Source organism: Microcaecilia unicolor, chromosome 3 (genome assembly GCF_901765095.1).
Source record: "Microcaecilia unicolor chromosome 3, aMicUni1.1, whole genome shotgun sequence".
NCBI lineage: Eukaryota > Metazoa > Chordata > Amphibia > Gymnophiona > Siphonopidae > Microcaecilia > Microcaecilia unicolor.
The window spans coordinates 151,765,866-151,789,471 of record NC_044033.1 but is presented as its reverse complement, the minus strand read 5'-3'; the positions used below and the strand labels follow the sequence as shown (position 1 = coordinate 151,789,471).

General features: G+C 39.1%; 1 protein-coding gene and 1 long non-coding RNA gene across 2 annotated transcripts in view; one reads left to right on the top strand and one right to left on the bottom strand.

Moving 5' to 3' along the window:
* Positions 1-6,598: 6,598 nt before the first annotated feature.
* LOC115465767 lies at positions 6,599-10,881 on the top strand. The gene is made up of 3 exons (XR_003941456.1): positions 6,599-6,709; positions 6,816-6,968; positions 10,486-10,881. It is a non-coding gene; the product is annotated as an uncharacterized LOC115465767 (long non-coding RNA).
* Positions 7,197-23,606, bottom strand: part of NUP133 (nucleoporin 133) — a 279,562-nt gene continuing 263,152 nt past the window's right edge. The window contains exons 23-26 of the mRNA XM_030196480.1: positions 22,637-22,717; positions 20,678-20,748; positions 12,954-13,042; positions 7,197-7,433 (exon numbers count right to left, since the gene is read on the bottom strand). Coding sequence (XP_030052340.1) covers positions 7,297-7,433; positions 12,954-13,042; positions 20,678-20,748; positions 22,637-22,717 — 378 coding nt within the window. The 3' untranslated portion in view covers positions 7,197-7,296. The remainder of the gene's footprint in view (positions 7,434-12,953; positions 13,043-20,677; positions 20,749-22,636; positions 22,718-23,606) is intronic.

Genomic DNA, 23,606 nt, shown 5'->3' with positions numbered 1-23,606 from the left:
TCTTTTGTTCCCTGTCAAGCATTGTCACCAAAAAAGTTGTCTCCTTGGCAAGGGATGTCTGCCAACTTTTCTTGAACTGCTGGTTCTAGGTCTGAAACACAGAGCCATGCGAGTCTCCACATGCCAATATCTAAAAGTCTGGATACCACACTGAAAGCTTAAGTTGCCCAGGATATGTGCTTTAGACACTCCTTCTGTTTGGATACTAGCTGATGGAATTTTGCAGCCTACTCTGGAGGTAATGTGTCTGCAAACTCCATCACTAAGTTCTTCAAGTAGAGGCTCATGTAGAGCTGGTAAGACTGGATGCAGGAGATAACACTTTCCTCCCAAAAGACTCCAGAGTACGAGCATCCCTAAACCTGAGGGCACCGAGGAATGGGTCCTCAAACCTCTGGCTCTTTTGAGGATGCATTTGACCAACATAGAATGGTGCAGAAGCTGCTACTTATTGAAGCCAGGAGCCTTTGAGATTCTACATACAAAGTTTGCCTTCTGTGGTACAGGCTGTATAGTGAGAGGGGTCTCTGTGCAGTCTTAAGGATGCTGTGCATGGGCACTGTCATGGCCTCCTTAGGAGGCGAGTCATAATCAAGGCTGTTCAACATCTTGGCCCTGGGCTCATCCTCTTATTTCCAAATTAAATGAGATAGCCTCAGCCATTTCCCTCAGAAAATTAACAAGAGAGCTTCTATGGAGGAGACTCTCTCTTTTCCTGGGGCAGAGAGGGGTCAGAAGGCATGCCATGGGATCCCTCCTCAGACTCCACCTCAGACGCCTAGGAGCAGTCTATATGAAACTCAGCAAAGTGGTCTTCATGAGACATCTGGGTGTACACCTGCCTTGGGCCTCTGCTAAAGATGTACTTTAAAGAAGTGTTGCAACTTTCTAATATTGATTTCTATATAATTACCGATTTGTATTATTTGCCTAAAGGAGTGAAGGAAATAAGAAAGGAAGGTGGATGTACTTAATTATCCAGACAGTTTAGACGTTTCTCATTTTCTTGAATCTTTTCAGGATGTTATTAACAAACGAGCTACACTGCTGGTTACTTTTCAATCTGAAGAGCTCCTTATTTGTGACAAGGTGGTTTCTTTATTTCCTGATGTTTCCAGACCTACCCAGATATATAGGAAGGCCTTTCTTTAGTTGAAATCTAAAGTAGTAGCAATAGGAGCATAATTTTCCTTAAGATTTCCTTGTAAATGTTTAATTGATTATGAAAGTAAAAGATGTGTTTATTTGTTTGCAGCTTGACTGTTTTCTGCCTAGGAAGTCAGCAAAGGAAAAATCAGACTGTAATTGATTTCTTTATTAAAGTGTTTTGTTGAGGAAAAAGGAAAAAATGTTCAGAGATAATAAAAGGCTGAGTTCCGTCTGATATTTTATTTTTCCCCGCCCCCCAGCCAGGTCATCCATCATCTCTCCTGTCTGCCCTTAGCTCCCCGATAGCCCTCGTTTCTTTCCTGCCCTACCTTTAAATATTGTATTTTTCCTCAAGTTGCGGGCGGCGCTGGCATTGAAAGCAGCAACAGGCTCATCTCGGCTGCAGCCTTCCCTCACATGCCTCCGCCCTCTTCTGACATATTTCCTGTTTCCACGAGGCCGGAAACATGCGAGGGAAGGCTGCAGCCGAGATGAGCCTGTTGCTGCTTTCAATGCCAGCGCCGCCCACAACTCGAGGAAAAATACAATATTTAAAGGTAGGGCGAGGGCAGGAAGGAAACGAGGGCTATAGGGGAGCTGAGGGCAGACGGGAGAGATGATGGACGACCTGGACATGGGTGAATGGAGGGGACAGGAGGGTTGCTGGGCACGGGTGGATGGAAGGAGGGGAGAGGAGGGTTGCTGGACATGGTGGATGGAGGGGAGGGGAGAGGAGGGTTGCTGGACATGGATGGAGGGGAGGGAAGAGTGAGGAAGGAGATGAGATGAGAGAAAAGGAAGCGAGAAAAACTGCACATGGAGAAAGAAAATAGGCAGAAGCTGGATCCACTGGACAGTCAAGTCTGTGGAGGACCCAGCTTTTACTTAGATGTAGGGCAAGAAGTGAAGAAGAAAGGCGTAAAGTAAAGAAATAAATGGAAAGGAAGCCCTGGAAACTGAGTTAAGAGGACAGATAGCAGCAGAATCGGACCCTGGGCCAACATGATCAGAAAAACAAAGTCACCAGACAACAAAGGTAGAAAAGATCATTTTATTTTCATTATAGTGTTTGGAATATGTCCACTTTGAGAATTAGGTGCTCAACATTAAAAGTTTATATATATTTACTTATTTATGGCATTTTATCCCACATTAAACATGAATTAGGGTGTTTTGTGGCTCTACATGTATCATATTATGATCCCTTGTAGTGGTATTTATGTGGGTTGCCAGGCCTCCTTATTGAAAACGTTCCAAACAGCTCAGAACACTGCGGCGAGGCTCATCCTTAGAGAAAGGCGTTTTGCACACGCCGAACCCCTGCGCTTTAAACTTCATTGGCTGCCTGTACAGGAGCGCACTGCTTTTAAGATCTGCTCCCTAACACATAAAATCATCTATGGGGCTGCCCCGGATTACATGCTCCCCTTGATCGACCTTCCGCCTAGAAATGCCAACCCTGCTGCTCGGTCCTATCTCCACCTCCATTTTCCGAATTGTAAGGGTGTCAAGTACAAGAAAATCTTCGCCTCGTCCTTCCGTTATTGGAGTCCCAAACACTGGAACACGTTACCTCGTCACCTTAAAGCTCAAGTGGACCATGCCCTTTTTAAGTTGTTAAAGACATTCCTCTTTGCTAAGACTTACCCCCCAACTTACCATGTTGATTGATGCATCCCTTGTCCCTTACCCTGCCTAGTTCACACTGTTAGTTTCTCCCCTCCTATTTGCTTCTTTTATGCTTGCCTAAGCTTTTAACTTTGTACTCTTATTTAATTCTCTGTAAGCCACATTGCACCTGCATGAGTGGGAAAATGTGGGATATAAGTAACAAACAAATAAATAAATAAATATTGTTGACGGTCTGCATTTTCCGTATGGGTGGTATATTGGTGGATTAGGTTCTGCCCAGTGTAATATTTATGGTACAGTAAGGTTCAGAGTGTGTTTTTGCACAAAGTTGTGCATAGTGTTTTGCAGTTGAGCGATTGTGGTTAGTATATGCTTTGAGCAACCACTTTATTATTTGACATATGATACATAGCTAATATCTAAATTTAATAAAAGGTATTGTGACTTTTATTTTTATTTATTTTTCTGTGTTATCAGACAATTATGGATTTAAGCTCCACCCCTTGCTCCACCCCTAACCCTGCCCCCTTAGCCTCCCCAAACAGTTGGGCCACCGACCGCCTATGGCTATTCGGCTCTGTGTTATATGCTATGTATTCCTACATTGTTCTTTCTTAGTTGATTCATGCAGAGATTGTTGAACACTTTGCAAGTTGTTGGTTTCTCAATAAAAATGTTAAAAGGTAAACTGGAAGGGGTGGGGATAAAATATAAAAGTTTGATGACGGTTTCTCATTCATGAGCTTCATTGGACAGCCTGTGTTTGTTATATATTCAATGGAGAAATGGCTGTGTTTGTGCTGTCTTCAATAAAAACGTTGAAACATAAGATTACAATTTTATAAGTGCATATTTGCACATAAAGGGGCCCTTTTAGAATGTCGCTAAGCCCAATGCGGACTTACCACACTCTAACCCAGAACTACCACCGGCCCAATGCAGCCAGCTGTGGTGTGCGCCAGAAAATATTTTAAATATTTTATAGCATGGCGCTAACCCGGCAGTAATTAGGCATCATCACACACTTCCCAGTTACTGCTGGGTTACCACGGGAGCCCTTTGGGTGGCGCTAAGTGCTCCCTCCCGCATGGCCACGCAGTAAGAGTAATTCTACCGCATGGCCATTGTTTTTAAGGGCTTTTTACCCAGAGTTAAAAAGGACCTTGGCATGCAGGAAAAACAGCCCCTGTTGCTACAGCAGGGCCCTTTCCCCCGCAGCTTAGTAAAAGGACCCCAAATTGCTGCTTCACAGGCAGAAATGTGACCATCTCTGGGAAAAGATATGGGAACATGTGGGATACAAATGTAACAAACAAACAAACAAATAAATAAATAAATAAAGTCACCAGAAACAAAAAATGAGGTTTTAATGAATTCTGTTAGAACGATTTGTAATACAGCATTCCAAACCCATCCTTTTATGTGAAAAAATTAAAAAGTACAGTTCAAACATGTAACTTTTTCAGACTGCTTACGGACCCATGACATGAAAAATGGACCATTCTCAACGTTTTGGATCTGCTACTTTTCCCCAGAGTCAATCACAAATGGCTTTTGAAATTGCCCTCTTTGTGTGAAAAATACCTGTAGCCCAAAATGTTGGATTCATGGCTTTTCATCCTCTGCTTCCCACTGCTTTCAAAGAGGGACATTTCAGTTTTGATGCCGTTCACTGAACTTGGTTCCTCTGGTACCATCGTACTTATATCTGCACCGCTCATGTTTTTCTGCATAGCTGGAGTAAGCTATTCTTTCATGGTTTGAGTCAGAGGTGACAGTCATCCTCAGAAGTGGCCACCTGCTACTTCTAACTTGTGTTGGTTTCTGACTATTGCCCTTCAGATGCAACAGACTTTGTCTTTGATTTTAACACATTTTTTCTGATAAAATACTTGGTATCTTCTGAAATCATTCAACGTTACCACTATCTTGCTTGTCCAAGCAACTTGGGCTGCGGAGGTACTGATAAAGGCGAAAGAATAGAAAAGTAGCGACCCAGCTTCACCTTCCCCACATCCATGGAAGGAAATGCTTTCTACCCCTCCCTATAATGAGGGGTGGCAGTGAGGCTTCGCTGTTGGATTTTACTAGAGAAATCCAACAGCGAAGCCTCACTGCCACTCCTCATTACTACTGTCACAAAAGCAAGAAGCTCACAGGAGTTTAGGGCCTGCCAAATGTCTTCAATACAGGTAATGGATGTTTTGTCGAACCTGCACAATCCGAGTGTTATAAGTCGAGGTAATAAACTACATAATGCTTAGTGCAGTGGTTCACTTCAGCAATAGAACAGATTTTCTGTCCACCAATATTACTTCCTATGCAGGACAGAATTTAGTACTAAAAAAAAAAATCTACATTAAGCAGGAACGTTTAGATAATTTTCTATGATAAATGCATGAAAGTAAGCTGTGTATGGAAATTACTTCCAATGCAGCAAAGTGTATTAAAAATTAGTACATATTTCCATTTCAGTGCTGAAACTTTACTTAATCCCTTAGGTGAAGTAAACTTTAGCTTCTATTTACTTCTCTGGACGTATAGGGAAGTAAAAAAAAAAAAAAAACAGCCTTTGACAGACCAAGGATCCTCAACTTGGTAAGCCCTAGACATAAGGACCTTTGCATTCAGGAAGTCTGAGTTTGAGAGCTCCACATTCAGGACCCCCAAGTTGACATACCGACACTCAACTGCAATATGCTCTACTACCGCTAAGCGTCTCTATCCAAGTTACTATTCTGTGCATTTGCTCAACATCCATCCAATCACCTAGGGGTCCTTTTACCAAGCTGTGGTAAAAAGGGGCCTACGGTAGCGGCGGGGGCCGTTTTTGCTGTGCATCAGGGCCCTTATTACCGCAGTGGGTAAAAAGCTCCTTAAAAAAAAAAAAGACATGACTATGTGGTAAGATTATTCTGAGTGGCCATTCGGTCGGGAGCATTTACTGCCACCCATTGAGGTGACGGTAAGGGCTCCCGCAGTAACAAACCTTTAGTAAAATGGCCCCCTAATTCCCTACCCACTGTATGATTGGAGAATGAGTTAAGTTCAATGATTAACCTAGACTACTTCTACCTCTAATGTCAAAGTTATTTTAATGCACTTCCTTACTCTTTCAGTGTACTGCAATATTGTTAACTCTTTTATGCTATGCATTCTATTTATTTCATCAGTTCCATAGAAAGAATGCCCACTGCAGTCTAAAAATCAGGTTTCTTTAATTCCAGTCTTAAGCATATCAATCCTAAAATCCCAGAACTTAAAATAATGTCTGGCATTGGATACATAAAAGACAAGGCAAGCACAGTTGATATATTCTAAGAAATGAATAGTGCTTGAAAAATTAACATCCATCTTCATCTAGGTCCATTCAATCTTGACCTGACATGGCAACAATTCATATTGCTGGTGCTTGGCTTAAAGTACGTTAGCCAAAAAGATCAAAGTAGTCATAAGGTTATTATATATACTGTCAGTCACTTAAGTACAGCTGTAAATGTTCATTGAAGAGAATACAGTTAACTATAATTTCAAATGTGCATTCAATTTAATCCTAATTTGGCAAGTAAAGATCAAGTTCTTAAGATGATTTTCAGTAATACCAGTGTTCTCATTTATAGCAGCCCTCTCTCATTTAGGCAGGGCAGTATGAAGTTTAATTCATTGGTGAGCTTTTCAAGGTTGCTAGCTTCCTTCCCATAATAAGTTTGAACAGCACTAGATAAAGTCTATTCTTCCAAACATGTTCAGCTTTTCAGAGTAGAGCTGCTCCCCTGGAAAGGGGCGGGGGATGGGGGTGGAGGCGGGGGGGCTGATGTGGTACTTTTAATCTAGAAACTGGATTCCCTTCAACTAATTTAACTTCTGACCTTCTCAGCTGTTGGATCAAGTTATTTAGCAGGCATATAGCCAGACAAAAGCATAAAGGGTATGCAGGCAACTCCTCACCCCATCTGTGCACATTAAACTATCTACAGCAAAATAGAAGCACTGTCCCTTTGACTTTAGGCTGATTAATGCCTTTTTTTTTTCAGTTCTGTTTTAGATATGTAGTTAAAGCTTCTAAAGAATCGGAAGTCAATACATTAGTCTCTGAAAAATTATGTTATTGCTACCACAATTGGATCAATGAGTTATTGAATGTTGACGCTAATGTACGGCATCTCTCAAGAAAGAAGAAGCTACAGGTAAGAGATTTTGCAGCTTAACTATTTTCTGTCATTCACGCCTACTTGTGTTCTAAAAATATAATCAATTATAAAACTGATGTCAGATTAATTTTTAGGATTTGTTTTCTCTGTGGCATGCTATATATATATTTTTTTAAATTAAGCACAAATTTCAATTCAGTTAAGAAATAGCTGTAATATTAAAAAAAAAAAGAATGCTAAAGCCACAAAAATGGTAATAAATTTTATTATAAAATCTAAACAAAAAATCAAAACGAAATATCCATGCAGTGATTCAGTTTTTGGCAAGCAATGCTCTCTTGTTACAGTGCAGTATTTAAAATGTTTAATTTTGTCCCTGAACATAATGTTCATAGATTGCTTTTAGCACAAATTCAAAGTAAGAATTGTGTTTCAGGTTTCCAAGTTCATCAGCTTCTAACAGATGCTTCACGTCTGGCAAATATTCTCTCATCTGAACTCCTAGAATACAAGCACAATTTCATTACTGAATTGCTTGCCTTTACTTTCTAACGTTTTGCAAGAGACATCAAAATAATTAAAAGAAAAACTACTTGTTTCCACATTATTTAACATTTTCACAACTACCAGTCACAACAGGAATGCTGTAAAGCAGAGATGATAAATACCCCCCCCCCCCCCAAAAAAAAAAAAATTTCCCAGCTTTTCCTGGGTTTCCAAGCTCAGTTAAGACCTACTCTAGACTGTGCTTTGCCTTGCTGACAGACATAGGTCTTTATTCGCAGCAACCTGCTACTGCCTTAAAATGTCTTTGGTGTCCTGAACTCAATTACATTATAAAAGACAATAGGTGCTGCTATAAAGAAATGCCTTCTACCCCCCTTGAGGAACTGCAAGCCATGCTTCCATAACCTGCCTGCCACCACTAAGTAGAGTGATGTATCAAACTTTGATCACTCACACTTTACATGACAATGGGCCAGTAAAAGTAAAGCAACTCTTATTAATTTTTATACCTTTTTACATATTTTGAAAATTGATAGCACAAGGCCATTTGTAACATTTTTGCTCACGTTGATTGCTGTCAATAGTGAAAGACACTTCACGCAACAGTCTACAGAATTACCTGTGCCTATGGCTCCCAGATCATATTCACAGGAGTATTTTCAAAGCCACTTACATGGGTAAACAGTTACTAGGTAAAACTGGTTGTCCTAAAATTGCTGTTACTCAATCCACCTAACAGTATGTGTGGGATTCTACAATGTAGAAGGTATTTCCATAGACATATGTTGGGCAAGATCAGAAAATGTGCAGAGATTTATTTTCCAATCTTTGTACGTTTTCCAATCTTTTGTGTGCATAGAATTTTAAAAGAGAATAGCATATAAGTTATTCTCTTTTAAAATTCTACGTACACAAAAAGCAATTTTGAGAGAGAGAAAGAACCTGCACACCCTTCTCTCTGAAATGTTGCAGGGATTGCATCAAGTTTGAAAATTGCCCCCTTAAGACTTAATGTGGCTTGTAAAGTTTTAATTGGTTTTGTTTTACTAAAAAAAAAAAAAAAAAAATCTGCCACAATGTGGAAGTCAATTCAAATGATTACTTTTTGTAGTAAGACATGTAAATGGAACTGCTCCATTTCAATAGGTAAAAATGCATCATGCTCCTAATAAATCCAGTGTCTTGAATGGAGGAGATATGTATGTGGAACACACTCGGAGTTACACTTGAGAGACCTGAATAACGTTGCATTTACGGTATGCTGTTAGTTCTTTGAGTTGTAAGGCTCAGCAGCCATGTTTCTTGATCCACTCAATACCTTTGGGACTTGTTTGTGAACTACCCCCAGAAGAATGTTTCCACAGTGGCTGAGTGAAACATGGGGGTGAGGGACTTAAGACCATCGATTCCTCAGCTTCACGACTTTTCTTTTAAGTGCTGCAGTGTACAGGGTAGGAGCAATTTCTAATTAAGCTGGAAACTCAAGGACAATGAGGAAGGAGACTGATAAAAAATGTAAGGATTTTAATATGTTAGATATTTATAGAAACTAGGGTCTACATTTATTTTTTTTTATATTTTTGTGAAATTAAAATCTTACATAGACAATTAGCTAAATTCAGAAAAGACAGAGGAGTCCTTTCTGGTTGGATGGGTAAATTGCTTGTTCAGGGCTAATTGGTCATTTTCCGCAGCACTTAACCGGTTAGTGCCATTGAAAATATCCAGTTAGCGCAAAGCAAAACCGGCTATTTTGGGAGAGTTCTGGGGGTGGAGTGGGCACTTCTCGCTGGTCAAAGTAATCGCACAAATAGGACCACATAAAAGTCAGCCTTATTTTTATATGCAGTGCCCCCACAGCTGGTTAAATGCTGAATATTTCTCTTAGGGGGTCTTTTACTAAGCTGTAGTAGAACTTTTAGCTCATGGTAGAAATCAGCTAGCATTATATTCCTATGGGTGTCTCAGCGTTTACCACCACTTGATTTCTACCATGAGCTAAAAATGCTACCGTGGCTTAGTAAAAGACTTCCCTTATCTGGCTATGGTATAGCCAGCTCCAGAAACCCAGAAATTCAATGCCAAGCGAGGATACAACCTGGCATTGAATTTCTGGGCATAACGCTATGAGCTAATATCGGACCCCCCCCCCCCCCCATACTGTTCAATCCTAGGTTTCTCTTAGACATGTACAGTAGGGATAAAGCAAATATTAAAACAGCAAGAAACATATAGAACAGTTTCCAAAACGATAATTACCATTACTGCAATATTATAGAATGGACAAAAATTATGTTGTAATAAATGAGCTTTCCAAATTACAGGGATATGGGTATCTTCTTCAGATATATACCATTTCCCTGACTTATATGTAGAGAGAATTTTTGTAATCTGAAATGTACTGCATTTTTTGCTGGTCTTTTAAAAGGTTTCACAAACTTTTCACCAAGATCAATATGACTAAATATTAATAATTTAATTTTCATCTGTCTATTTAAAAAGCACTGATTTATTAATGAATTTTGATTTTAGTGTAAGGATTTGGGGCAAAGGTCTTACAGACACAGGTCCCACATGAACCCATGCTGAACCTTTCAACATTTAAAATGCTTCAGCTTTTATATTTATACTTCATACTTTCTCACCCATGTTCATTAATTTTTTGGACTTTTTATATTTTTTTTAAATATTTAGTACAGATCAGAAACACACATTTATCAAAATACAGCAATCTGCCTTTCAAAAAAAAAAAAAAAAGAACGATTGTGTAGCCTTAGTGACTGTGCCATATGCTTGCATGTACACATTAACTGCTACAGTATTTATTATATATCATATATCATAAGGGACAGATGATAATCCTATACTGGATGGGCCAGTTGTGTCCAGATGATATGAAATGACTAACTGGACAGAAGAGTCATCACATTTTTTATCAATCCACTCCTGGATAATTGAAATTGGTTGACTGCGGTCCTTCATGCAGTTGTTTTTATCCTTCCTGTGCATAATAATGAATTCCTTTGCTTATATTTTTTACTCTCAGGTTGTCACACTTCACACAAGAGAGGCTGGTGAAATCAGAAGAAATGTTCTGCATCTCATAAAAAGGCACTACACAAAGCAGCTCAGTAATGAGCATTTCTGCTGCACACACAGAACCATTGCCGGGTGTTGTATGTCAGGTCACGGCCAGCTGCTCTCTCAGCCTGCCTCTTGGAACACTGCTCCTGCAGGCTCTCTTGCCCTGTCAGATTCTATATATATGCAATACACAGTTTAACCCCTAAAGTGTCACATTAACGCAGTGCAAAGGAAGCAGAGTGTTCATCCCAGAAATCTGTGTCAACTTGGGGGTGGAGGGGAAGTACTGTGCAGTATTATAACATTTTCTGTTAAGTTAGCTGAGCAGTCAATTAAATGGTGTACCTGTTTAAAAGGTCTTGGGGAGTACACTGAAAAGATTCGCATTCCTTCCAAACAAAGAAAGATTTAAATGGATCTTATTCATTTACTTACATTTGTGCATCACTTTTCCAATGGGGTTAACCAAAGTGATTTACAAAACAGTAAAAACATACAGGGTCCCGTTTACTAACCTGTGCTAAGATTTTTGCAAATATCATACAGAAATTACCAAAATTAATAAACCATGATTACAAACACTCTGTGTTAACTGTTGGGGTGTTCCCAGCTGTTTTCTATTCAGTTAATACAGAAAGTTTTATTGAATGTGCATTAACTGAATGGCAGATAATGTGATGTAATACGTTACATCTCTTTGAGATGGTGTTCACTGGTCTGGCATGATCTACCACACTAACAGTTTAACATAGGGCAACCACCTCTGTATTAACTAAGCCACAGTCCATGTCCATTTAACACCTCCCCTTCCATGTTAGCTGGTTAACATGGAGATTACTTGCATTAACTGATAAGGCACTGTATTAACTGTTAGCACGTTAATTGCCATATTAACAGCTAACATGGCCATAATACAATGAATGAACACTTCTTATCAGCTCTTCCTCAGAGAAATGTTTTTCAATTCACTGATTTCTTAGTTCTTTTGTTGATTAACTAGCTGTTGGTCATCACTGGCAGGTTCTGAGAAAACAGCAATCCTGTTGGCCACCATTCAGTTCTCCCCATTGGTTCTAATATTACCACTGACAAAAAAAAAGCTATTTTAACTGATTCATTCCCTTAAAAAGGGTGACAAATCCAGCTAACCTAGTGTCTACCTTTGTCTTCTAATAGCTTAACTAAAGCAGACTGTCAATAATTATGAAAGTCAACTATCTACAAGCTTTTTTTTCCCCCATTTTCAACTGAAATGCTGTTTACATCATCACTCAGGCCCTCCCTTGCAGCCTTGTATTAGTTCAGTATCCCTACTTATCCTTACCTTACCAAGAAAGAACTGCAGGAAGGGCTTCACTGCCACAATATTTGTTTCATCAATTTCAAAACACTGCAAATACTGGTTTTCTTCTAAGACTGACAGGAACTATTTGCTACTTAAAATTAATAAATCTTTGAACTGCTCAGCAGTCCTGCCTTGGGTCTCTGGAGATACCTCAGCATCTATAGGGCTCTGGTCTCTCACAGTGTACAGCTGGCATCACTCTTTCCCTCTAGTAGTACGAAAGTAACACTGCTGTGGTGTCAATAAAACAGTGCAAACATTTATGGGAGCAGGTAGGGGTGCCTCCAGGAACAACAAATTGCTTATTATCCTTACTGCACAGGGCTGGACTGTGAAAAAGCAAACAGTGGAAGACACAGAAGTGCAGTCTGGTCCTGTAGCTGTTTGCTATGTACCACCAATGCTGAAGAGGCACTATGTACACTGTGCTGCAAGGAAGAGACTGAAGACAGAGTAACTGAAAAAGACAGAGTAAAGCGATCATAGGTAGTACCACTGAGGGAGTGAAGAAGGCTGGGATAAGATGCTGTGGATTTGCCACAAAGATGGAAGCAGCAGCATGAGTAGACAGGAGAGAGGGGAAAGAGGTAGGGGACAGACGACAGTGAAGAAGTAGGTGGTCAAGAGTAAAACCATAAGACCAAACAAGATGCTATTGTGTTTTTCTGGAACACGACAATATAGTATACTGAAGTACCTTTTATGCAGCTAGATGCCAGCAACAAGGCCTCTTCCTGTTCCGTTCTTAGCTTATTTGTGGTACCAATCTTGAATTTCAAACACCATCATGTATACCAGAACATAGCACACGAATTTCCCCCTCCCCCTACTAATTCCAAGTGAGTTAAGTCTAAAATTTCTTAAAGGAATAAAGACCCACATACACAGATGTGAGGCGCTACAGACAATATTGGTTCAGGGTTGCTATCAGCTACATACGCTTAAGGAAAAATCCTATTTTTTTGTTTTAATTAAAAAAGTTGGCAATTCATTTGTATTCAGTAGACAATCGGCACCTTATTTTCACTCACTAAAGGCATCTGTGTCACACACACACATAAATGACAAAATACACAGGTACTTGCCTTCCTTCAATAACTTTTGTATTACTTTTACAAATACAGAATCTTCTGATGCTTCAATGGGATCATCTCCACCATCTGAGGAGGCCCAGCTGTAATGGAAATATAATGCATGTAATTTATCTAGTGGTAAGAGTAACCAAAATAAAGTTTAGACAAAAGGCTGAAGGTCACTGCCAATTTGAAGATTAAAAAGATTCTACTGTCCGTGTGTGTATGTTGCACACACATACACAGTAGAAAATCTATTCAATAAATGATGGCATGACCTCGCATCTTCTGCTCTTTCACAAATTCCAGCCTAGGCCTGAAATCCCCTAACCCTCTTCATGGACTCTTTTCCTCCCTCAGAACTGCAATTTGTCCAGAGCCCCCTCCTGCAGAGACGCGGCAGATGTAGTGGAAGAAGTCACTGGCACTGACCAGGCATGTCTCTGCTGTAGCTCCAGTCTCCCCTGACATATCTGAATTTGCTAGTTAGCTTCCCCATGCCCCTACTCATACCCCATCATGGTATATCCCTTCCCTGACGGCAGTCAACCTCTCTACATGATGCCACCTTACATCACAAAAATCTCACTAGTAAAAAATGCTAAACTCCTTTTATTAACATCTCTATCAATTTATCTATATATACATGTCTCTGCAAATGTTTTTTCTAGAACTGGTAGTTGTTCCTGCATCCTAGTGGCAATTCTACAATACACACCCTAGATTACACATGCGAGGAACAAGACAAATATTTCCAATTTACTAGGACTGTAACCTAATTAGTATTATTTGCCAGAAAGGTTGACTTATCCAGTCACACCAAATATGAACAGAGCACAATTTATTCATCCTCCATATGACTGAATTAAAAAGGGCTGTTTACTGCTAGTAGTTTTTTTTTTTTTTTAATGTTGCTTTAAAGAAAACATAAAAGACAGACAGAAGGCATATGGCTTTAGATGTGACTCTGAAGAAAACTATTAACAGTTTGTCCCACTTTGCTGTGACCTTGAGGCCTACCTTCCTTAGGGGCCCTTTTACAATGCAGCAGTAGAGCTACCATGGCATTGCTGCACACCAATCTGGCACTACTGTCGACCTACCGTATGAACTGGCAGTAGTGCCGCCCCCAGTGTACACCATTTCTGGTGCGATAGGAAATAATTTTTAATTTTAAGTTGGATTAGTGTGGGAGCCCTTACCGCCTCCTACACAGGAGAGGGTGAGGGCTCTCCCCCCACTCCAGAAACGGCCGTGCAGTAAGTGTGCACTTACCACACAGCAGTTTCCTTTTTTGAAAAATCTTTTACCCGCAGCAGTAAAAGGGGCCTCGACGAGAAGCAAATCCATGCACCGATGCTACTGCAAGGCCCCTTTTACCCCAGCTTGGTAAAAGAGGCCCTTAATGAAGAAATTCCAGCACTGAAAAAGCAGGTAATAGATCTGTTACTAGCTAAACCAAGTAAGTTTTTCTTGTCTAACTGGAAAGGTGCAAGGAGGAATAAGGCTTTTGGTGTATACAAACATGACACATTAAGTATGAGCTTACCTATACAGAGGGCTTGGGAACTGTTAAAAATATATTAAGAACCCCCCCCCCCCCCCCACCAAATCTTTTGGATTGTACCTCAGGAAAGACTGGTTTAATTTGAAATGGAGATGGTGTTATGTGATTTTGTTTTTGTGTGCATTACTTGCATTAGCTGCAATTAAAAAACAAAAACAATTGGGGCCTGATATCCCCCAAAATGCTGAGCTTTTAAATTAGGAAGCTAAAGGTAGGTGTCTAAAATTGTCCCCTATTTTCAACCAAACTGAGGAATCTAAAAGTTTCAGATGAAAATCACCTAAATTTAGGAGGTTAAAAGTAATGTTCCTAAATTTAGGCTTATCGTTCACTTGCCTAGATTTTTAAAGAGCCAAATCACAACAGTATTTTGATTAAAATTTAAAAATATATATGTAATGCTTTTCTTTGGTTATATTGGTTATAGGGCTACAAAATGTCTTACATAATATATAAAACTGAAAAATGTGCAGGGGTGGGGTTGGGTCAGGTTCGAGGTTAGCACGTATGGGGTCAGAGCTTGGGGGTACAGGGTGAGATGGGGACAAACTTTGTCCCTGTGTTGTTCTCTACCTACAGCATTATCCTGGGGTAGCAAAGCTCTCGTCCTCTGTTGCTATTTTTTTCCTGTATCTTGTCCTACCACTGAAAATCAGTGCTAAGTTCCTAACTTTTTTCCCTCATCCTAAATATATCCCTGCTGTCATCCACAGTTTAGGAACCTAAGGGCTCTGTTTACAAATGTGCGCTAACCGTGTAGACGCCCATAGGAATATTATGGGCATCTACACGGTTAGCGTGCACCAAAAACACTAGCGAAACAGGACCGTAAGTTTTGGAGCACTAAGGGGCATCGTTATTAACATGGGCTACTCTTAAGATGTGTTATTTTACTATTAACTCATGCTGTTTTGGACAGGTCCCATTTTATGCAATGAAACCTAGTTACTAATAACTGGGGTTAGTAGTAAAATAATGGTAGTCCGTGCTGATAACTACACCCCTAGGCCTTAATACATTTTCAAAGAGGCCAATTTTAGAAGCCTACCTCTTAAAGTTTATGATCCTAAACCCTTTGAACAGCGGTCTCATTCTGAGCAAAAAAACTAATCGATATCGTATTCAGTAATTATTTGTCCTATCATGCTCCTCTCCTTACTACTTCATCTTTCTATAATAGCTTCTGAAAACATTTATTGTTTATTAGGCCAAGCATAGGAGCCTACATACGGTGCACAGGGGGCCTATTTACTACACCACATTAAGACTTTACAGTTAACATATGTTAACAGCTGCAGAAACCAATGGAGTAAACGCTAGGCACATTTCTGGTGCTTTGGTGAAGGCAGCCATGGTACTAGCACCAAGAAAAGATTCTCTACTGCAAGTTAACTACCTGCTACTGTAGAATGCAGTTAATTTCCCTCTGGTGGTTTAGTTAACTATTTTGTGTTATTTGCTATGCTAGCAGTTAATGTGTGTTAATGACACTCTCCGCCCCTTAATATGAATTCTCGTGTTAGGTGTTTAACACAGTAGTTAATCTGTAAGTTAATATGGAGTTCAGAAAACAATTAACATGCATTATAACCTGCATTAAGTACAAACTGGTTTAGTAAATAGGTCCCATAGAGTACAACAAATGGTAAGATACACAGCATACATACTGTCTATAATAAAACATATATACATCCAAATTTCAAAAGCATAACACAAACCATAAAAGCAGTAACATTAAAAAAACATAAAAAGGACAAACTGCTTAACAAGAAAAAAAGGCAAGCAAGACATGACAAGATACAGAAAAAAATAGCGACAGAGGAAGTGGGCTTTGCTGTCCCAGGATGATGCTGTGGGTAAGAACAAATCTCAAATCCTGTGGAAATTGTTCACAGACTAATCAACTTTTCTACTGTCAGGATGTCCCATACTTAATGTACTGTTTAGAGATATGGAGGAAAGAAGTAGACTTCCAACCAACAGTAATCAACAGAGGTGTGAATAGGGGCAACAGAGATATAAGACAGCCCAAGGGTGTAAATCTATAAGGTTGAAATACACAACGGGGATAATTTTATATAGTGTAAAATGCAGTGCGACAAGCGTAAATTCTGTAACAGGGTCCGAGTACCTATATTCGGTTATAAAATAGTAGCATTACTATTAGGTCTGTTAGATTCAAGGCTTCTTCTCATTCCTTTTTGTTTTTAGCAGTCCGCCTCTGGAATAATCTTCCTTTTGAATTACATCTTATGAAATGTTATTCTTCTTTTCATAAAGTTTTGAAAACTTATATATTTGAGTAATTTTAGTTTATAAGGGATGTAATTTTTTTTTTTTTTTTTTTGCTTTTGTTATTTTATTGGATTTTTGTGTAATTTCTTGATGTTTTGTAATCAGTTTCTTAGAGGGAGTTGGTGGGTCATAACATAACTTGGCATTTATGTGCCAATATTTAGGCATGCTCACTTATGCTATGTCAGGCATAACACTACACGTTGGCTTGTAAATGACAATTCTATAGCATGTGTGCGTAATTGTGGGATATGTCCATGCCTCACCCATGCGAATGCCCCCTTGAAATTGCTCGCTGTGCAAGTTACACGTTAAGATTATAGAATACTGCTTAGCCCCCCACTTAGTACTTTGTGCAAATACGTAACCTGAGTGTGTAACGACATATACATTTAGGCATTAGGGTACAGAATAAAGAGGAATGCCTATAATGCTCCTCCAGCACAGGGGCTGCACTCTACATGCTGTTAACAAGATCATGATCTGTACCTTCTTACCTATGTTTTTTATAATCTATATTAAAATTAATGTATGGTGTTTTCTACCATCACTGTGAAACTAAAGAAAGTGGAGTGCATTTATTTCAGATTACCAAACAAGACACTTTAGCAGCAGCATTGGCTCTTTTATATGTGCAATGTATATATTTCATTTAATCTACTGAATTGATTTGCTGACTCTTAAGAGCACTATGCCACCCTCTCTGACAGAGTCGGTGCCACTGAGACTACTTCACAAGGTTTGAGGATGAAGAAGTGTTGAGGACTTAGATAACACTATGATAAGACCTGGGTCCTGGAGAAATTCCTGTGACGAAATAGCACCATAATCTCCTGTGAAAGAAACCTTGGACTTCTGTATTCCATAACATTCAGATAGTGTTTTTCCATTTTATGTAAACAATAAAGTGAGACAGGAATTGGCTGATGTAACAAAGAAATTAGCTGAAGTTGCAAGGTTGTATGATTTGGGAAGGAATTGCTGACCAATGCATTGTGCAAAAGAGTATATAAGTGGCTGTTGTATTCTATATAGTTAGAGGGGTGAGATGATCAACTGAATGACTCTTTATCACAGTGGTCTCTCTCTCCTTCTCGTAACAAATTGCTATGGCCTGATTTCTTTGCCATTTGTTACTTTACCTAATTTCTTTGTCTGATTACCCTGCCTGATTACTTTGCCCAATTGCTTTTTTGTCTAATTGCTCTATCGCCTGATTGCTTTGTTATCATCTATATTGGAATAAAGACTATCCCTCTAAAAGGAAAATAGTTTCTGTCCTTTCTGTCTTTTCTATCACTGTATCTTGGGGTGGGGGTGTAAGGAGGTAGAAACCCTATTTGCCCCATATTTCCAAATTGTATATTTATTATGGTAAGTAGATATATCAGAGAAATAATTCCCACATAATTACAGCCCTCACTGATACCAGGTTGTTAGAGGGGGCCATGTAAGAACAGACTCCACTATAAACTGTGTTTATGAAATTTTACATTTCATAACATTAAAAGGAAAATGGACAACACATTCCATATTATAATCTTAAGAAAACAAATAATAAAAAAAACAAAACAAAAAACATGTCTAAGGGAGAGAGTGAAAAATATAATGAAAGGAAAAGGAACAAAAGAAAAAAGGAGGGAGGATTATAGCTCCCACTTAAACAGCCCTATTCAAACTGCCCCACAGAGTGCAAACTTAGCACAAATGACAGCTACTCCTTTTGTTTTGGTTTAGCAATAAAGTTCTCTAATTTTATAGGAACCTTGAAAACAATTATTAGGGAAATAACCTAATACTTTCAAGAGAATTTCAAGAAAGTAGCCCCTAAAACAAGTGTTTCAGGCTTTTCTTTGTATTCATGTTGGATGTTCAATATCAGGAAACCAGTGTACTCTATTACCAAAAAATGGTATAAGTTTAATTGTTAATATTTTATCTTTTCAGAGGAGAAGATGAAGAGGGTAGCTGTGGTTGGAATATTATTCTGGAGTTTTTCCAAAAACCCTGCCAGATCAAAACTCTTCTTGGAAATCAAAACATCAAGCCCCTCTTTATTTATTTATTTAGATTTTGCTCACACCTTTTTCAGTAGTAGCTCAAGGTGAGTTACATTCAGGTACACTGGGTACTTCTCTGTCCCAGGAGGGCTCACAATCTAAGTTTGTAACTGAGGCAATGGAGGGTTAAGTGACTTGCCCAAGATCACAAGAAGCAGCAGTGGGATTTGAACCGGCCACCTCTGGATTGCAAGACCGGTGCTCTAACCACTAGGCCTCTCCTCCACTCCACTCTTTGCCACCACCCTCCTATCAAACCTGATCAGGAGGAATATAGTAGCAGTAAGCCACAAGTAAAGTATCATAAGGAGAAATATTAAGTACTTTACTAAAATAATTTCTGAGCAATATTTCTCCTAATAGTAGATGGAAAATATAAAAAATTTACACATTTTAACTATAGTCTCCATAGTTTCTAACCTGAAATGTAGAGAGAAAGACCAATTTCAGGTATATACAGACTGTATGCAAGAAACCTGCAGTTCTAAGCCTCACATGTCTTTTAATCAAAGCAAACTTAGTGTCCATATCTAAAATTCAAACAGAGTGTCTGAGTAAAATTATAAAGTTGAATCACTGTTCCCTGGAACATCCCCTCCATCCAAGTTATGGCCTGCCAAATATCCTTCAAAGAAATAATCTTGGCCCCAGCCACTACCCCCTGTACTTCTACAGCCACACTAGGAAAAGAAACCACTTTTGGCATGGTAACAGACATGGCTGACGGGGTGGTGAAAGTCCCTGAGGCAAGATTCTCAGTTGGTGAAGAGGAGATGGTGAGACCACAGGAGGAGGAGGGAACTTCTCAGCTGAGCTTACTGAAGCTTCTTGAGAGGGAGAGGGTTGTAAATTGCTTATTGACTTCTGACCTGCTACAATGTGTTATATACACAGGAACCATAATTGCTAACACTAACTTTGTAATATTTTTGGATTTAATCTCTACCAATGAAAAAGTATCCTCTCTTAATTCTTCAAAGCCCTGTTGGTGCTCTGAAGCCCTTTTAGAAGAATTGAGAGGTAGCCAATTTAAAGACCTCTGGCCACAACTGATGATATCACCAAGGTAGTCCCCAAGGTCTCAGTCAGGTGATGCTCCTAGGAGTCACAAACGAGCTCCAGCTAGCCTCTTGCCAGTACACCGACTACTTCCACACACTCACATAAGGATGATTTTTTAAAAATGCCCACAGCTACACCATACCTGAAGGCTTGCAAGTATATTTTCAAAGGCAAAGACTCCACTAAGTTTCTCTTTGGCTGGTGAGAGAAATGTGGGCACTTTTATTTATTTGGATTCACTTGCCACTTTTTTGAAGGAATTCACTCAAGGCGGTGTACAGTAGAAATAAATCAAACATAAGCAATAGAAAATTACAGAAGTAAAATATTCAAATAACAAGACAAAGTATGGCACAGTGTACTATTTACAATTATGTCAACATAATACATAAAACATTTTAATAGACAGCGTGGGGTATAAGCAAAGATGGAACATTTAGGGCCCTGTTTAATAAGACGTGCTGTAGGCGTCCAAACGTTTTAGCATGTAAACAGGACTCATAGATAGGTAAGAGAGTAAGAGGAGTTACAAAATAAGGGCACTAACTTAAAGAGAGTTGCACATGAAGTCAGAGAGGTGATTAAATGTTATCTCAGCTAGAGTAGGAATGGATAAACATTAAAAATTAAATCCCTGTAAGTACTATCCCTTCCCCAGTCCATCCCTACCCCTTCCCACAGGTAAAAAAAAAAAAGCACATATGCTGTTTTGAAAATTATTCCCTTCTCCCGTTTGTATGTATAGGACTTACCTGTCTTTCTGCAGTGCCTTGCACAGGATTTCAAGCTTCAATTTATTTACATAATCATCTTCTTCTTCCTCCTTCAGTTGGAAAAAATATGAAGGTAATTTTTTAAAGGGGAACTTATGTAGAGCCTATTCTATAAAGGAAAGTAGGCACCTACTTTCTTTCATAAAAGACTAGCACAGCAGGGCAAATACACATGTTTATTTTAGGTACGACTGTAGAACAAATTGGTCACGTCTAGATTGTTAAAAAATGCAAGTAAATTGTAGTATTCTGTAATTTGCACACCAACTCCCTGATTCTATAAAGGTTGCCAAAAACTGAACGTGCAAATTTAGGCGTGCTCTTGATATGCTCACTCAATTTAATAGAGTCAATTAGTGTCAATAATTGGCACTAATTAGATTTAATTGGAGATTATATGCATCAAGTTAGGCATGGAATATGTGCCCCAAATTTACGCACGGCCTGAAAAAGAGGGCATGGAAATGGGACAATCATGGGCATTTCAGGGGTGTGGTTTTGAGCTACGCATATAGGGGCCCTTTTACTAAAGAGTTTGAGTGCGGCAACAGGCCTGCTGTGTACCAAAACGGAACTACTGCTGGAACCCGGCGGTAGTTCCCACCCCCAGTACGCACCATTTCTGGTGCTACAAAATAGCCAGGTTAGCATGGGAGCTCTTACTGCCACCTCAATGGGTGGCGGTAAGTGCTCCCCCATCCCCAAAATGGCCACGCAGCAAGTGGTTCACTTACAGCACAGCCATTTCTTTTTGAGAACAAAAGACCGCCTTTTACCCGCTGCGGTAAAAGGGGGCATCAGCGTTCGTCAAAAACACGTGATGACGCTAGCACAGGCCCGCTTTTACCGCAGCTTAGTAAAAGGACCCTATAATTATAGAATAATGGTGGTCTGCGCATAAAATTTAGGCACAGGCCTTTGCACCATGTTTTTGTTGGTGCAAATGGTGGTGCCTACATTTATGCACGACCTGTCCACTTAAGCATTTGTTCTATAAATCATGCTGAACTTTAGGTGCAGTTTATAGAATACCACTTAAGTGGGAGTTTTTTCGGCGCCATATATAGAATCTAGCCCTAACTGCAAGCTACACCCTCTTCAAATTAGACGCCCATTGTATTAGGTGACATTTTACAGAATACGGCATTGCCAGAATACTGGCATTTATGCATGTTTATGCACACAACTCCATGGCTCGATATACAGTGCTGTGTGATTCCCCCAAAAGACAGGAGATCTCAACTATACAAGTCAGGCCTTACGGTGCTATGATGATGTGCTAAAGCTGAGACAAGATAGAATTCCCACTGCAGCTCCTTGTGACTCTGGCCAAGCCACTTAACCCTCCATTGTCCCAGGTACAAATAAGTACCTGTATAAAATATGTAAACCGTTTTGAATGTAGTTGGAAAAACCACAGAAAGGCGGAATATAAGACCCATTCCCCATTACTATGGAGGCCCCTGCTGGCCAGCAGGTAGTACTGAGGGTGTTTCTCAATGACACACTTGCACAACTAATAGTAGTACACTTGTACTAATGTTATAAAGAGACTTTGTCCATAAAATTAAAAAAGAAACCCAAATAAGCCTTAAAGTACCCTCCCAGTTTTCTCAGTTTTGATCATATTTTGAGTAAAACATACATGAGTTTCTACTTATTTTGTAACATACATTTTTATTCCATTTCTTCTTAGTATTGGTACAGCACAATACTTTTAACAGTATATTTTGGAAGTGATATGAAATACCAATTCTGGATGACAAGTTTAAGAAAGTTCCCTTAGGAGTTCAGAACCAGAAGGCTCATAAAACATTTTTGGGATGTGAGAACAGAGTTCCCCCTTCTTTCACTTCCATACAAGTCCCAAAAGAGTTGCTGCAAGCCTGAGATGATCCCACTGGCATTTTTATCTGCTGAAAAGTTATTTTTTCCTACCTTGTGAATATAGTCCAGTAAGTCCAGAGCTTTCTTGAAATCCAGCTCATTAGCCCCTCTGTTCTCCTCACATATGTACAGCTACAGTATTAAAAGAAACAACAATTATTTCTGAACTGCAACTGATATAGTGAAAAATGGTTTAAGACTGCCCATCATACACTCAGCTGCTGATGTGACTCTTTTATTTATTTTCTAAATTTATATCCCACTCTATCTAAAATCCTTGGTGGGTTGCAATAAAACAAAATTATAATAAACAATAGATAAATTCACAAACAAAATAAAATTTAAAATGATCCATTTTTGGTGGTAATCGTTTTTGTTATATCACAAATATGAACTACAATTGGCTAGTCTCCAAGGCTCAGTTCTTAAGAAAACTAATATGGTCTCCAATCACTGTTTATATGGACTCTCATTGCAATACTGTTTGCATTTGGTATTTTGTTTAAAACTTCCAGGCACTTTTTCTTTGTTCTATTATTAGGTGTTATTTTGCAATTCTTTCTCTATTGTTGTCTCTAATATCTTTGAAACTAATAAAATCTCATAAAAAAGACACATAATAAAATCAGTTAACACATTAAAAAATAGACATATTAAACTGTTCTCCTTTCACAACCAACAGTTACTCCATCGAGCTGAGAATCATTCCACCATACCATATGATTATTTAAACAAGATGGTTTTTAAGTTCTTTCTTAAATGAATTCAGACTTGTCATTTTATGGATGTTTACTGGTAAAGTGTTCCACAACTTAGGAATGATGCTCTGTACACTTCCAATCTACAGTAATAGAGAAGAAAAAAGGAACTTCCAACAAACTACCATCGGCTGAGCCTAAGGCTCTAATAAGCTGGTTGATAAATCCTTAAATTCTCAGCAGTAATTGGAGACATTTCATTGTTTAAAGTTAATTCTTTGATCAACTAGCAACCAATGGAGGGATTTCAATATAAGGTAAAA